General features: G+C 41.6%; 1 protein-coding gene across 3 annotated transcripts; it reads right to left on the reverse strand.

Annotated features, from left to right (window-relative positions):
- Positions 1-828: 828 nt before the first annotated feature.
- klf3 (Kruppel like factor 3 (basic)) lies at positions 829-15,884 on the reverse strand. 3 transcript variants are annotated; one of them, XM_007551936.2, is made up of 6 exons: positions 15,581-15,884; positions 7,365-7,425; positions 6,448-6,910; positions 4,966-5,101; positions 1,958-2,124; positions 829-1,338 (listed from the first exon to the last, which is right to left on the reverse strand). In XM_007551936.2, the coding sequence occupies exons 2-6, from the start codon at positions 7,404-7,406 to the stop codon at positions 1,157-1,159; spliced, it is 990 nt and encodes a 329-aa protein (XP_007551998.1). In that variant the 5' UTR covers positions 7,407-7,425; positions 15,581-15,884; the 3' UTR covers positions 829-1,156. The 3 variants fall into 3 exon arrangements, with proteins under 3 accessions (XP_007551998.1, XP_007551999.1, XP_007551996.1); XM_007551937.2 differs by having other exon boundaries at positions 6,448-6,907; positions 15,581-15,883; XM_007551934.2 differs by lacking the exon at positions 15,581-15,884 and having other exon boundaries at positions 6,448-6,907; positions 7,365-7,460.
- Positions 15,885-16,099: the final 215 nt, after the last annotated feature.

Raw genomic sequence — 16,099 nt, forward strand, 5'->3', positions numbered from 1 at the left:
TCACTCACACAATAATGCCCCTGTGCAGCTATGTTCACATTTTTGAATGAAAACATTGATAAACACTTCACTCCTAAAAATGAATGAGACCTGCAGTCCCACTTTTTAACATGCAAAAGCAGACCAAACCAAGACTGAGCTGCTTTTAGTAAGTGCATGTTTTCTCGCTCTGCACGTGTGTGTGTGTGTGCGTTTGTTTGTAATACCTTGTGGGGACAATTTTCCTGACATATACTACGTTGTGGGGACCAGTCGCTCCTCGTGGGGACCAGGCTCTGGTCCCCACGAGGGGAAACCCTGTTTTTGGGTCAGGGGTCAGATTTAGGGCTAAGGTATGAATTGAGTTTTGGTTAGGGTTAGGGTTAGGAAAAGGGTAAAGGTAAGGTTTAGGCTGTAGAAATGAATGGAAGTCAATGGAAAGTCCCCACAAAGATAGCAACACAAACATGTGTGTGCGTGTGTGTGTGCGCGCGCGTGTGTGTGTCTCCAAGGGAAAGCAAGCATTTAGCTACCTATCTTCACTTCATCATGTAAGCTTGTAGAGGCAGATGTGGTGTGTGGTGTAACGTGGTGGCCAATGAGGGAGGAATTAGCATTAGAGTTAGTCACAGCTAGCTGCGCTCAAGAAGAAGCAAGAAAAGAAAACAAACAAACAAAAAAAAGGCAGAATAAGAAGCTTAAGGTGTATGACACAATGCACAGTGGGTGTGATGTGATACATTCTGGAAGGTTTTCACATTTTATTATCCTAGCTAGCTAATAACATGTATGACAGTTTGTGTCCAAGCCCACAAAGTAAATACGAAGATCTGATGTTGCACTAAAGAGTCTGAGCATGCCAAGACTTTGTTGATGAGGCAGGTTGTTTCTGCAGACAGGAGGGCGCTGCTCTCAAGCCAGCTGAGATGCTGCAGCCGCTCAGGACCTTCCACAGCTGATCAGAGGTCTGACACAGCAACCATAAATGTCTAAATGAGAGCAGGAAGGCGTTACCAGCTCTTACGAATGAGGTGAAAGAGTTCAAAACATGCACCCTGAGGAATATTTCCCCCAATCCCTCTCAGTTGGCCATTTTAACACCGTCAAGTCAAAGTGGTGAAGTCCCAACAATGAACCTCGGCCTGAAATACGCGTCGCCAGGCCGGCGTGGAGGATTTCACACCAACAGGTGGCGCTTCTTGTGTAGAGCCAGGTGGTCTGAGCGGGAGAAGCTGCGTTCGCAGTCTGGACACTGGAACGGTTTGACCCCCGTGTGTTTGCGGAAGTGTCTCGTTAGCTCGTCTGAACGGGCGAACTTCCATGTGCAGCCTTCCCACACGCACTTGTAAGGTTTCTCTCCTACACAAAACAGAAGAAGAGAACAAAGGGCTGAGAGGAAGTTTCACATCAGACTGAACAACTGGTGCTGGCATTGAGACGGGGCTGCAGTCGGGATCAATATAATAGGTTATGGTCAACAGTACCTATAAACAGCTGTGTCAGGAAGTCATGTGTTGCTTTTTAAGCCCTGTAAGCCTACCTCATGTTGTCAAACAGGTTCTGTTTTATTAAATAGATTCTACAGGCCTGGTAGCAACTGGGTTGCCTGGGTGTCACTTGAGAAACTGAACTTGGCTTTCATAAAATGTGGTTAATTTCCGTTAATTAATTGTCAACAGGAAGTCAGTCAGTTTTTCACACTTTCTCACAAGTTGGTATTAAATTAAGTCATCACTTCAAAACTGTTTTTTGTATTAGCTTATCTTTGATATTTAAAAGTATTTGCTGATCTGAAACATGTAAACTTAACAAAGAGCAAAACAAAATACATGTAAGGTAAAACAACTGTATTTACTTTATTCCCTCTGACATTAAAAGCTGTCCTTGGACGCCTCAAGGTTCAAGAAGTTCTTGGAGCATCGAACGGTTTCCGGCAGCAGTGAAAAGGTGAAGCCTGTCTGCGAGTGAGGCCTCTTACCGGTGTGTGTTCTGCGATGCGCTTTGAGGTGAGAGCTCTTGGTGTACACTTTGTTGCAGCCTGAGAAGTCGCAGCAGTGAATTCGGCGCTTTTTCTGCGTGTCAGGTGACTCAGCTGGTAGAGGATGCTTGGAGCTCGTGCGAACTATCACTGATGGGTTGTTGCACCTAAGACAGGCAAGAATAGGGGGGAAAAAATTAACACAACGTCACCCCTTCTCTACCTAAAGTGGCCAGCAGAGGGCACCAGAGTCCTGTTTCAAAATGTTGAAATTTACAGCCGTTTGATTTTGTTGGATGCTGTTGAGGAATAGCACATTTTTCCTCATCTATTTCTCTTTGCTTTGTAGTTTTACCATAAGCATATACCATATCTGTCTATCCACAGTTTGATTCTTTCAGAGATTGACCCCATACATAAGAAAAACAATAATTTCTAAAAAACCTGTGAAGCAGTAGATCTTTTGGTCTTTACAGCCCTGCAAAGCCGGGTGCATAAAAATCCTACAAGTGAGACTGAAGCCTACAGAGCAAAAGAATACAAACCAAAAGATAAGAAGGGATACATGCCAAAAAAAAAATAGCAGGGTGTGTCTTTTGTACCTTGTCCTGAAGAACTAGGTGTGTATTTAAGTAAGTGGCAGTTGGGAGCAGGTGTCGAGTGTTAAAATGTGAATCAATTTTTGCATAAAGGAATGCAGAGAATCGCTCTGCAACACACATCGCTCAAAAGAACAGGGGCAAACCCATCTTTATTAGACAGCTCTGACACATTTACAGCTTGGTTATAGTTTATAGTATAGGACATATGTGTGTGTACGTAGAGAGGAGATGTTGACAGATAAAGTCACACCTACTTATGCCTTCTTAAGGGGCCATTTATTTCTCAGTTGGCACGGCTACAAGAACAAGCCTGTAAAGGCAGCCACCCTGCTGACAACAGAAACGGATGGGTTGCTCTCAACTTACACACGGAAAAAAAAAACAGCCAAAAAAAAAAAAAAGTAGGTGAGAACCAACTGCCAGTGTACCTTTTTGACTATCACCTGTGCAAGAAAACCTGTAATTATTTCTTTAAGGGGGAAAAAAAAAAAAAGGCCTCTAGTTAGCGAAAGATGAGATGGTTCGGAAAAAAACCGCGGAAGTGCAGAAGATTAGGAGCGGGAAGAAGAGGGAGGGAAAAAGTTTACGAGAAGTGATACAGACACACGTACAGCCGCTGCACTATCACTTGCAGCTCTGGTAAAGATGTGTACAAAGGGCATATAATAAATTTACTTTGATAATTCCTCTGCACAATCATTCCAGAACATCCTGGGTCAACTCTTTTGTTCGGCTTAACCCAAATTATTTCTGTAGCATTTATCTCTGACAGACGGAGATTGTCGTAGAGAAAAGGTGGTTTTAAATCTAGGGAACCATTCCTGTCTTGATTTGACTTTATGTTTTGGACTTTTATCCAACTTGAAACCCAATAATGACACATTCTTGCGTTCATCTTTAAAATTATCTTTGGGTAAAAAGTCCCTGCCCTGTTTAGCAGATTTCACGATGGTGGAAAAGAAAAGTCTTTTTTTCCTTAAGCAACTGGATGGAGATATTTCTCTTTAGCCACAGATGTTTTAAACATTTTAATCATTGCTCTGGCTGTAGACGGGGGCAAGTTGTTACAATTTTCCAGCTTATGAAGATCAACAGTAATTTGCCTTCAATCTGCCTTGAATTTTATGTTCTTTTGTCTTTCCCATTTTGAAGAATGGGTAAAAATCAATGGGCCTCTGTGTTGCATCTTATTTATGCTCCAGAGAAGAGGAATGTCATTGGCATAAAAATTATAAGTTTCAACACACTGTGATAAATTAAAAATAGATTACGTAAAAATGACAAAAAGTTCTTTATTTACATTTATTTTATAGGAATTGTTAAGAAGGGAACAATAATTTTTCTCCTAATGAATGAATCCACTTTAATAAAAGTCGGATTTTTGCTCTTGCAAAAAAAAGATGAATTTATATTTACGATTGTTTTTAAACACACTTTGCCATTATTGTCAATAAAAGTGAAAGGAATATAAATTGTCATCAGTATTTCTACAGAAAAGCTGTGGCTGGTGAGTGGGAAGAGAATGAAAAAGGAAAGAACGATGATCCACGCAGAGGAACAACAGATTGTTTACACAGTACTATTCATAACAGCGCATTATGTGTAGGATTTCTAAAAGCTGTGAAGCAGTAGATCTTTCATCTTTACAGCCCTGCTTATAAAAATGCTAAAAGCGACACCGAAGCCTACAAGAAGAGCAACAGAATACGATCCAGAAGAAAAGGAGGAAGTTTTATCGGTACATTTACTGGCAGTAAAAGTGAAAAGTGCTGTCATTTGTCAGAGGTATTTTTTTACTGAAGAGGTGTGGTGAGTGAGAAGAGAGTGATTATTCGTAGAGGAAAGGCAGATGTTATGTACAGTATGCAAAACATTTGACACCTGGTGCAATTAGAATATTATCTTGCAAATACAATCTATTTGAACAAAGGAACATACAGTGAGTGAAGGCGTTAGAAGGAGAATATAGGAGCACTGATGTGACTGGTGAGCCGCTCATGAATAAGGTCTGCTTTGCTTGCACAACTTACGATTTATATTGACAAATGTCATCAAACCTAAATCTAATTTTTAGCTATTAATCCAAACCACAGTTTTTGTTTTTCTGATTATTTGTCGTTGCCTTTCTCCCAGCAGAAATCGCTGTTGTAGTATTTGCTGCAAAACCATTACCAATAAAGGAACAAAACTGCTATAACCTGTGTTTCAGTGTCAAGGGCCTTTATTGACTCTAGTTGTCATTGAGGCTTTGAACAAATCTCAACATGGATCATGTTGAAACCGGGTCTCTGAACAACACTTCCATGTAAAGCTAAAGGGGAAGAACACAAAGCAGCTTGTGCAACTTTTGCCGTTTCTCTCAGAATCCGCGCATTTCGCCGGCGTCTCTGTGTGTGTGCCACTCACTCGTACTCGTGAGGTATCCTGATGACGGAGGATTTCATCTCATGGCTGCTCAGTGCATCCTGGGAGAGATCAGGTTGAGGCTCGGTTTTGATTGACTTGTGCAGGTCATGGACCTCCCCGTGCTTCGTAGAGTGGACTGGTAAAACATAAGAGATACGCGGTTTTGTTAGTTTTCTTTCTGTTTACGTATTGGGAAACTTTTCTTCACACGTAAATGGTTATCCCCATATGGTGAAATCAAGATTAATACCCAATAATGAAACTTTCGCCTGCAGGTACAGCCAAAGGAATGCCTCTTGTAAACCCCGTGTGTGTTTTTGTGTGCTTAGCTCTAGTATTTAGTTATTTTCATCAAATATATGCCTGCCAAATGTGGGAAATTTAGAGAACTGAGTAACTCCTGGTGCCCTCCAGCTGGCTACAGGCAACAGGACAAAAATAAAACATCTTCCAGAATAAAAAACAGAAAATTTGCTGAAATTGTTTTTCTAACAGCAGAGTGGAAAAAGTGCTTCCTCATTATAAGTAAGAGACAAATATAGACACTGAAGAAGGAACCAGTTCAGGGCAATAGCAAAGCCCAGTTAACGTCTGTTTGAATCCAACTTACTAATATCACGATAAACTATTTTCTTCGTAAGAAGACATTTAAAGTAAGCTAGTCAAAGATAAGAGATATCTAGCACCTTCTATCTTTTTTGATCAGAAGCTTTTCTGATTAGAGTTCAGTTGAATTTACCTCCAACTGTGACACTACCAGCCCTGCCACTTAACATACTTAGCTTCATGTATTCAAGATAGACATCGGGTGTCATGCAAATGTATTTCAGACCGAAATAGATAAGAACACACTGCTTCAGGGCAGAAGCAGTGTGTTCATTACGCTGCAAAAACAAAATCTTTCCAAGTATTTTCAGTCTAGCTCGAGCAAATATATTAATACTTTTGGAGCCAAGACTTTTCAGCAACATCTACAAGCGTGTTTTAAGTAAATAATTCCTTTAATTGTGGTACTAGTTCCACTGGCAGATTATTCATTTGTAACAAGATACTTTCCATTGCTATAAGTGAAATAATCTGCTGGTGGAACAATTTATTTCTCATCAATATTAAGAAATTATTGACTTAGAAAAGCTCCTATATCTTGTCAAAATGTTACTTGTAAGTTAGTTTGGGCTTGTTTCAAGTGTACTTTAATACACTGTGTGTTTTTACAGTGTATAATGCTTAAGAGTTTAAGTGCTTTGCAAATTTTTCGTACTCCTTGCATATTTCTAAATGATCAGAGTCAAAATTGACTCACCAAGGCAAAAAGCAAACGTGTGTCACGCTCTTAAGATTTATATTTGAAAAACCTTTTACGACCTTTGCGTTACTTTGCTTCCATTTCACGATTATTAGCTACTTTATTTTGGTCTAATCCCTTTAAAATACCCAGATGTTTGCGGCTGCAAGGCTGGGTCGAGCAGAAACAGGTCTCACCATGCTTATGTTCTCTGCTGGGAGGATGGCCTTCATCACTCGGGACCGGCGGGCTCACGATCATCGGCGGATGCAGGGAAATTGGTGAAGGGTACATGAGGGGCAGGGGCAGCACGAGCTGTGGCATCATCACCCCGGGACTCTGGATGACCATGGGCGGGTAAGGCATCATGTGAGTGGGCGGCGGGAGGGAGTGGGTGGGCGACGAGTGGAGCTGAGAGTGCGGGGAGCAGGGAGAGGCGCGGCTCGCCGAGCTGTAGGTGGAGGACGGAGAGCTGGGAGGCGAGGCCGGGGAGGACGCTGGAGGCGTGGACGAGGTGGAGGAGGAGCGCTTGCTGACCGACAGATCCACCGGCTCCTGCTGGGTCTGCGTGGGGTTGCACGGGGTGAAGTGCGGCATGGGCACCCGGTAGAAGGCACTGGGATGGTGAAAGATCACCCCGTATGGCTCTGGGAATGACTGCTAGGAGGGTAAGAGAGGATGCAGGAGGAGGAAGTGGCGAAGGGAAACAAAAGAACAGAGAGGTAAACATTTCCGCTTTGCCTTGAATAACATGGAAAACATGTTTCTGCCACACAAACAACCACAGCCGGCTGAAAAAACTGAAACGCAGCACTCTGCTCACCAGCTGATAACTGTGAAGTGCAGTGCATGCGTGTGTGTTCATTAGCTCGGCAGAATGTGCAGGCATTGTATGCAAATCTCTACTGTAAGCAGCTTGTTTGTCCAGGAAGAGAAGGAATGTGGGAACTAGTTGGTCTAGACACTTAGCAGGAGTGTGTGTAGCTGTTTTTCATGTGTGTGTGTGTATTAGAGTATGTGGGTTGATGGAAGGGGCATCAGCAGCATGTTCGGGCAAGATGGAAGCACAAAAGAGGCATCTAAAAATGATGTTTGCAAAACACACCAGCCTTACCGTCTCCATGTCGGTCTTTGGAGGGTAATCATACATCAGCATGGCTGCACTGGCCAGGCTCCTACAAAATAAAACACACATGCATTGGTACACTTTATAAAGCTCACGCTGTCAGACATCCTCGTCCTTTTGCACTCAAGGAAAGGAGCTTCAGAAAAATAAAAACATCTGTGAGGCATAATCCTGGTCTAAAAAGCTACAATCCATTAAATTTTTTGTTAAGGCCTAACTGACTTATATACGACAACCACAATTGTTTCTGAAAAATAAAAAAGACCCATAAAAAAAAAAAAACAGAAAACCACACCTTGAAAAAAAGATTTCATTAGGCTTTCATTTTTTAAATTTTTAGTCAATACATTACTCTGTGTCTAAACTAATTTAACACAGAAAGAGACGAGTTGTTTCACCATGCTAATCTGTGGTTGAAACAAACTATTGCAAAAGGATTTGCTGGGAAAAAAAATGGATTCAGAACAAAGAGTAAAGAAATACATGGAAGTTGTCCTGTCATGATGGAGTGGTTAATGATGACAGCTTTCTCTGAAATGCCAACCGTGTCAATCAGTATTAAAATCTAAAATAATTTTGTGTTTACCTAAAAATAAATAAACTGATAAGACATGATATGAGAATCAGAACAGGCTAAAATTGAGATCAGGAAGTCAAAGGTTTTCAAAAACCAGAGACCAGGAATCCCGCCATTCTGACTGATGAATCTATAAAATGTTTATTGTAAACAGTTGTGTTCACTGAGGCTGTACTTCTAACACAAAGTTTCCTCTCGTCTGATGAAGTTTAACTTTGATACTTCAAGCATGCACACACCTTTTATTCTACATATTTCATTCGCGTAATCCTTACTTGCCTACTGGTCCACACACATTAAGTCACAAGACATCTGAATATAAAATGCAAAATGTCTAAAAATAAAAGTTTCCTGGGACCACAGAAGACATTTTGCAGGTTTGATGTGCCTGGAAACTTCAGACACCTGATCACACATTAACACTGAGAACCGCCTGGTATTTGGATAAAAGAGTGTGAGGTTTCCACGCTGGCTTCAGTTACCTTGGCTTCAAATGGCCAGGTGCAGCTGGGTTGGCTGATTGGGCCTAAATGGGAGTTTTTGAGTGTGATTGTGTGTAAGTGTGTGAGTGTGTGTTTGTTCACTGGAGCATTAAAGCAACACAAACTGTCAAAGAATGTACCCTGAGGGACTCTCTGTCTCTCTCTCTGTGTGTGTGTATGACCTGATTAAAGTCCAGAGTCTGGAGACAGCTTAGCCTTTAATTATTAACTAATGGGTAAGAACACCAGCCATCACGCCCGGACACACACATGCAGGAAGGCAGAGTCACACACACACCGAGGTTCCAGATGGGGAGAGAGACGGATGCTTGCTAGCTGGGTCAGGAAGGGTGTGAACGTGACGAGTGGAGCCTCGCCCTTTGCCCGGCTTCAGGGAAACAAAGAGCCTGGCAGTCGGGTGTGTGTGTGTGTGTGCGCATGTGTGTCTGCGTGCTGTGGGAGCGTGTTTTCTAATCCAGGTTTGAATTGTATGGCAGTTCAACCAGAGGTCAAACAATTTTCCTATTGTGGTTGTGAATCACACGCGGCGCTGACAGTACAGGCAAGTATAAAGCACAAACAGATCATGACAACAGGAAATGGACAAAGGAAGGACTTTACAAGGACTTTTTACCACGACAACCAGAAACTTTAAATGTGCTAAAGTCAGATTTTTTTGTGTGTGTGAGTAGGAAAAAAACAACCCCTTGTTCTAAAGTTTAGGCTTAACATTGGCAAGAAAAACAACAAAAAAAATATTCATGGCGGAGTAGATAAATGGTAAATATGTCCGTCGCAATTTCAGCAGAGAAATATTGAGCACATCTTTTATCCAAACCAAAAAAAGCAAACTTGAGACAATGTCTTCATTGATTTGCATAATGAATACAATTATTTATTCCCAATTACTCTTTATCTTAAAATAATCACTACATACCAGAGGTTCTATTGCAATTTTCTTGTAAGATAAAGATTTCAAAGAGTTATTTATCCTATATATATATTTTAAAGCAGTGATTAATATACTTTCCAAATCAGTTATATGAAATAAATGCAGATTTTATTTAATTATTGTTTTCTTATTTTGTTAATTTAGTATTAGCTACTTTCAAAATACTGCACTTAAACATTTTTCTCAAGATTTAATGTGCTTATTGAAATTTTTACCTCCATCTATCAAATGAATATTATCTTTTCGTTTTGTTATGTTTTAGTTTTTCCCTCCATGATGATTTTTTTTTAGCATTTGTGAATCATTTTGTGTTTTCATTGTTGTGGATTAATCCTTCTTTTTTATGTAAAGAAGATCTAATGAATTTGCTTTTTTTACTATCAGTTGCTCTTCATTCAATATTAAGCCTAACATGAAATAGATCATTCCTTTTTTTGAGGCTTAAACTTTTTAACTGTGAATTTCTATAGATTTTGGTAAATCCTTACAAAAAAGACACTTTAAGTTTTTTTATCCACGTGTTTGATAGTTAATTATTTGCGAATTAAAGCAAATTAATTGAAATTGGGGACCTGCTCATTTGCTCCACCTACAGCCAAGACAAGAAATTGCTTCTTGAATTTTGAAAATTAGGTCACGCTGTTCTTGTCCTGTCTTCAGTGCTTTGTGTAGAAATATGTCAACGTTACCTAACTATTGAAAATAAGTCAGGCAAAACTGGAAGGTAAAACTTACATACCAACAGTCACACATGCGATGCCGAGCCTCTGACGAACTTCAGAGTACGAACTGTAAATGTCAATTATCTCTTAACACCTGAGCAAGAACAGCCCTGGAGACATCTGCACCTCCAGTATGCACCCCTCACAGCATTCACTGATATGTGTGCAAGCTGAGGAATGGGTTTTTTCTTTGAAACCCATTACTTATCCAGGTTTCAAAAAAAAAAAAAAAACGAGAACAAATGCCTGTGGGCTTAAATGCAGGTTCAATTCTTAGGAAAAACCTGCATGCAGTTGCAGAAACCTACCATAACTGAGGACAACATGTGTCGCTTTCAAAAAGTTGATAAATGTGTGAACAACTTGGAAAGAAAGTAAAGTAAAGTGATCCCTTTAAGTAGATTTGAGTCAAAGACTTTAAGCTTCTTCTTCTGCGGGACAGAAATTAGACATGATTTAAAAGGTAAAGGAACTAATTTAGGAGTGGGACATAAAAGCCTAAGTCATGGTGTGAGGGAAATTTCTTTTTTTTCCTGTTGTGCACAAGTGGGTGTGTGTTTGAGCATGTCTGCAAATATTGTCTTTCTAGGTCAGTAAAGCTACTGTGTACTCAACCCCAACCCACTCAGCAAACACTTCCTGCATCTCCTCTCCACACTTGGACTCCAGCTCTTCCCCTGCACCTCCTCTCCATTCGCTCTCCAAGCAATCACTCATGTTGCTACCATATTTATCTAATCCACCCCCTCACTTCCTTGCTCTTCTTCTTCTTCTGCTTCTTCTTGTTCTTCTCCTTCTCCTTCTCTATGAATGATGTAAAACAAACATGACTGAAGGGGAAAATATTGCGGTTTGCAGGCCTTGGCTACCGACTCAACCACACACACACACACACACACACATGCACGCACACGCATTTTTACATGATCACAGAAGCACACAAAACTTTCTGCAAGCTCAACAAAACACACACACTAAATCACTAAAGGGCTAAATTATTACAGACACGCACACATGCTCTAATGGCAGCAGGCTGGAGATGATGAGATCACCAGAGAGACCAGAAACCTCCAGACAACGTCTTTGTCCAAGAACACACTGCAGCATACACACACACACACACACACAGACTGAAAGCCATGAGTTCCCTGCTCCTCACTCTGACTTTTCCTTTACTTTAAAGCCTATTTTTTCCTTTACCCGTCAGCATCACCTCATGTCAGTGCTCTGCTGTTTCAGCTCATGACTGTCACTTTGATGCCAGATTGCCAAACTTCTTCTCCACAGCTTACAGCAATATTGCCTCATCTCCTGCAAACCTGGAACTTGAAGTACACACTGACTCAAAATGTGCTGTTGACATTGCAGGGTCCTAATTGACCTAATTGCCTTACTCATCCAGGTGGTGAGCTAATATTCCAACGGTTCACTTCTTGTGAGCTTCTAAGCGGACACTTCCTGCCTGTTGGCTTTTGTTGCTTCAGAGTTGCTCTCTGTGTCTCTCAGCACCAATTAGGTGCCTGGCCAGAATGAGACTTTCATGGCATGATAACCGTAAGACAAAAATATCACAGTTTCATGGTAGCTCTTTACATACAGATGAGATTAAGGCCTGAGAACAGTGCCTGAGGCCAGATACTTCTTTACTTTTTATTCTAAATGGTAAAATTCACCAGTGGCATGAAGTGCTTAATAGTTTTTTTTCCTAGCACAGCCACTTGGCTGAAATCTAGCCATCTGTCCAGGTGCACTTCAGCACGCCTTGTCCAGTGTTTACAGCCAGAAATGATGCGTGGTATTCTGCATCACCAAAGGTCCTGAAGGGTTTTCACTGGACGGCTGGTCGCTTAGCTTAGCTTTCCAGGTCAGAGGCTCAACATTGGTGGGTTGACTTCATAAAGTGTAGTAGTGCTTAGTTGCTAATTTTTTCTGACATAAAGAGAAACCCGGGTCACACAAACATTTTTCATTAAACGGTCGCCAGACTGTAGAGACTGATTGATTCAACATTTTAATAGCTTTACCTGCAGCACTAAAAAACGCGGGGACTTTCCAACGTTCCAGTCATAAGCGTGTTGGCTAACGCTTCATCTGTTTGCATATTCAATTTTAGGAAAATTACAAATGCAAAGGACTGATTGGATGCAATAATTAGTTAAGTATCATATTTTAAAAGTCATGCATTCGTATCCAAATATTCCAATAATAAACTTGGCCATTCTGATGGGGACTAACTGCCCCATATATCATATATTCTTACAGCCAGAGATGATAAACCTTACAGAAAACTGGAGGGATATTATAATGATGGGGAAAAGAAAAACAATAAAATGTGGGTTTATCATAACCCACTAAATCTCATTATTCAGCAGCTGTTTGTGTTCCTGATGCTGTGCAGCTCTGCTCTAACCATAACTCTCTGTGGTATTTGTGACTAGAAATGTTTCTGCGGAAGTTTTTTTGTTTTAAATGGACTGAATTAATATGCTGCTTTTCCACTCAAAGCGCTTTTACACTGAAGCCAAATTCACCAAGCCTCCACTCCTCAATACCCATGATGCACAGCTCAGCTTAGAGTGAAGAGCCTTGGCTGGGAATACACTGACAGGAGGAAACGTTAAATCAAACCTGCTTTTTTTTTTTTTTTTAATGCAAGACGACTATTCTTCCCTCAAATGTTGAAGCCTTTTACAGCCAACAAGGTTTTGAAGCTGGTAGCTGCACCAAACCAAACCATCATTCTCCCACTTCTGGTTCCTTCACTTCACAAATAGCATAAACTCTGACTCCTCTCAGTTTGAGGCCCCTCTCTCTTCTTATTTTGGCTTCCAATTCCCCCATTGGAGCTGCCTAGGCCCTACTCCCCAAAAACACACTCACTCACACACACACACACACACACGCACACACGAACACATACAGATCCTCTCTGCTCCTCTCCAGCAGACTGTGAGCCTACAGGCCTGCAGACCTCAGGGGGGGAAGCCAGAGGGGGCCATCAGCAGGGGAGAGGAAACAGGATCCATCGTCTTGCACGCACATCCACACACAAAACCATGAATGCGCGCGCTTTTAAAGAAACAACCGGAGCTGTCAAGCACCGACAAAGGCAAAACACGCGTGCACACACCTCAAGTTGAGCTTGTCAAAGAGAGCGCAGTTTTTGAGGCTTTCCAGACAACTGAGGACAGAGGGGAAGGGGAGAGGAGGAACGGGGAGAGAAGCGGAAGCCCCTCAGAGTTCAGGCCGACTGTTATTATTTCCACACTCCGTGATGGGTCGGGGGGTGTGAAGGAGAGCAGGAGGAGGAGGAGGAGCAGGAGAGCCAAGCCAAATGGGGGGTGCTGCTGCAGGGGGCCTGTGGTTTCCTGTCTGACTCCCTCCCCTCCACCACATACTGCACCTCCCTGCCCCAAGAATGAGAGGGGAACAGGGGGGAACTGAACCAATAAAAAAAAAAAACAGCCACTGTAACCAAACTATGTCAAAATGGAAGTGGAAACAACAAGACTGAGACAGAAAACGAGAAGAAAATGAGGTGGGTTTCAACCAAAATATGACAAAACTTCAACAAACCTCAGACATGGGGAGGGGGGCAGGCGGTGGGATAGTCGGATTGGCTCACTCCAGTGGTTGAAACACACCAACATAAGTGTCTGCGTATGTGCTTCAGCATGACATAAACGTGTGTGTGCGAGTGTGCTGGCACGCATGAGGTTGTGTAACTACTTACAGCTTTTTAAGTTTATGGCTGTCTGAGGAGCACAGTGTCCTTTTCCCGTAAGTTCCCACTGAGAACCACCAGCCCTTCCGCATCCAGGAGTTTAATGTTTAGCCTTAATGTTCCCTAGGACATGGCCTTTGAGCAGCCGTGTGTGTGTGTGTGTGTGTGTGTGTGTGTGTGTGTGTGTGCGTGTGCGTGTGTACACGCAGTCCAGTGCATTTTGTTCCACCAGATAACATCAGCATGTTGATTCAGGAAAGGAGGCGTTGGGATGGGTGGAGTATTCAGGGCGTGTGTGTGTGTGTGTGCTGCTGATATTTTCAGCAAATAATAAGAAATCAATAAAAGTGGACAGAAGAGTTTTCTCTTTATGCTCTCTGACTGGAGTAGAAAGAATAAAAAAAAAGATGAAAAGAGGAGAGATGTTGTCTTCGTTACACCCGTTCTACCCCCAACATCCTTCTCTCCTCCCTTCTTTCTCCCTCCCTTCTTTCTTTCTCTCTCCAGTCTCTAAACAGGATAAGGGCTTCATATGCCAAGTGGAATGTGTGACGCAAGCCCAGGCCTTGAAACAAAGCACAGGAAACAGGGAGAGACAGAGAAACACACACACACACGCACACACACACACACACACACACACACACACACACACACACTAACAGGGGAGGAGATGCAGATTGTAAAAGATCTAATTAAACTAAAGCACTGAGAGGACGGTTCAGGTGTGACACAGTTACAGTCTTATCCTCTCACCACAGTTCTTCTTAATATTTGTTGCTCATTCAATTTGCTTTAATTATTGATAATTGTCAGACAAATTTAGTTAACGTTGCTGATGTGATTAACATTAAGCAAAAATGTCAAATATTAAAAGATGATATGCAAAAGTAAACTTTGCACTTTACACTGTTTTCTGTTTAATGTTTCACCTTCTTATCTGATCTCGGCTACATTAGTGCACTGGTCTAATTTATTGCGAATTTTAATTATTTTGAGTCAATTAACACAAAAGAAGGTCAAAGATGTAACATTTTCTTAAACTAGCAGCCATAAGGAAGACAATAAGATCAAAATGGATGCATTTTAATCCAACCAAAGTAAATTCAGATTACTTTGATATTTAATAGAAAGGATGGAAAAAAATAATAATTTTCTGCTTTGATTAGCAACAAAATATTTTTTTTATTGGACTTTATTTTAATGTCTCTCATGCAGTTCAATTTCATCCCTGAAATAAAAAGCTTTAAGATCCCAAATCTGGTCATGTACTTAAGGAAAAATTTGTCCTGCCTTGATTTGTGACTCGATGTTTTTATTGGGCAGCTAAAAATATATTTTGTATGCAGGACAGCCTCTCTAGCATAAAGTATTATGAATCTTAATCATATTATAGACTGATTTACAAAAATACTTCTTTTCTTTTTATCTCGGAATTATCTTTTCAAATTATACAGGTAATAAAAAAGCATATTGATCCCAATTTTTAAGTTAAAAGAAAAAAAAAACTTGAAAACAAAAAAGATTTTACCCCAATGCAAGGCAAAAAAATAAATATTTTAAGTAACATCATTTAGCGAAATTAGTCAATAACCATAAAACATCACACAAATAATCAAATAAATCCCCTGCTGTAGATTTAAATCACACATCCCCCTCGTTTTAACCAGCTTGTCGCTACAGCCACATGTTTTTGTGATTTTAAGCATCAACACTAACAGAGCCGCTGCAGGGACATCAGACTTACTTCTCCGCTCAGCCTCTCGGTCCGTTCCCGCTGCGCAGAGACGCTAGTTTCACAGCTGCCTTGCTGATCGGCGAAACGCGGACCTCTCGGTGAGTGGAGGAACTCAATTAGGCAACTCCGGAGAAAAAAACGCGACGCTCGGCGCCCCGCGGTGCCACTGACATCAGGCTCGGAGAAAAACGGGTCGATGGCTCCACAAAACTGGAAGTTACTAAAGTCCTCTTTCTTTCTCTGCGTGTAGCTGTGACAACTGAGCTGCTGCGTGAGTGAGCCGCTCCGGTTGAGCTGCCGTCATATGATCCTGTCTGTTCGCCTCAAGGGGTCGGGCGTTTGGGCGGGACCGGGGCGGGGTGGCCCGGTCCGGTGCGTGCGTGTGTGTGTGTGGGCGCGTGGTTCACACTTCGCCTGTGTTAATATTCAGTCATCCTGCGGCGGTTTTATGGCGGGTTTTCTTTTTAAATCACTTTGAACTTTACAGTTAAGTTCTTTCTTGTTGCTGAAATGTGCCGTACAAATACG

Source organism: Poecilia formosa, unplaced genomic scaffold, assembly GCF_000485575.1.
Source record: "Poecilia formosa unplaced genomic scaffold, Poecilia_formosa-5.1.2 Scaffold44, whole genome shotgun sequence".
Lineage (NCBI taxonomy): Eukaryota > Metazoa > Chordata > Actinopteri > Cyprinodontiformes > Poeciliidae > Poecilia > Poecilia formosa.

Excerpts from the sequence above, each read along its gene's own strand:
- klf3 (XM_007551934.2), bottom strand. The coding sequence starts at position 7,445 with ATGTGTGTTTTATTTTGTAGGAGCCTGGCCAGTGCAGCCATGCTGATG. Across the intron at positions 5,102-6,447 it reads CAGCAGAGAACATAAGCATG|TCCACTCTACGAAGCACGGG; the intron begins GTGAGACCTGTT and ends ATGTTTTACCAG. Across the intron at positions 2,125-4,965 it reads AGGATACCTCACGAGTACGA|GTGCAACAACCCATCAGTGA; the intron begins GTGAGTGGCACA and ends TGCCTGTCTTAG.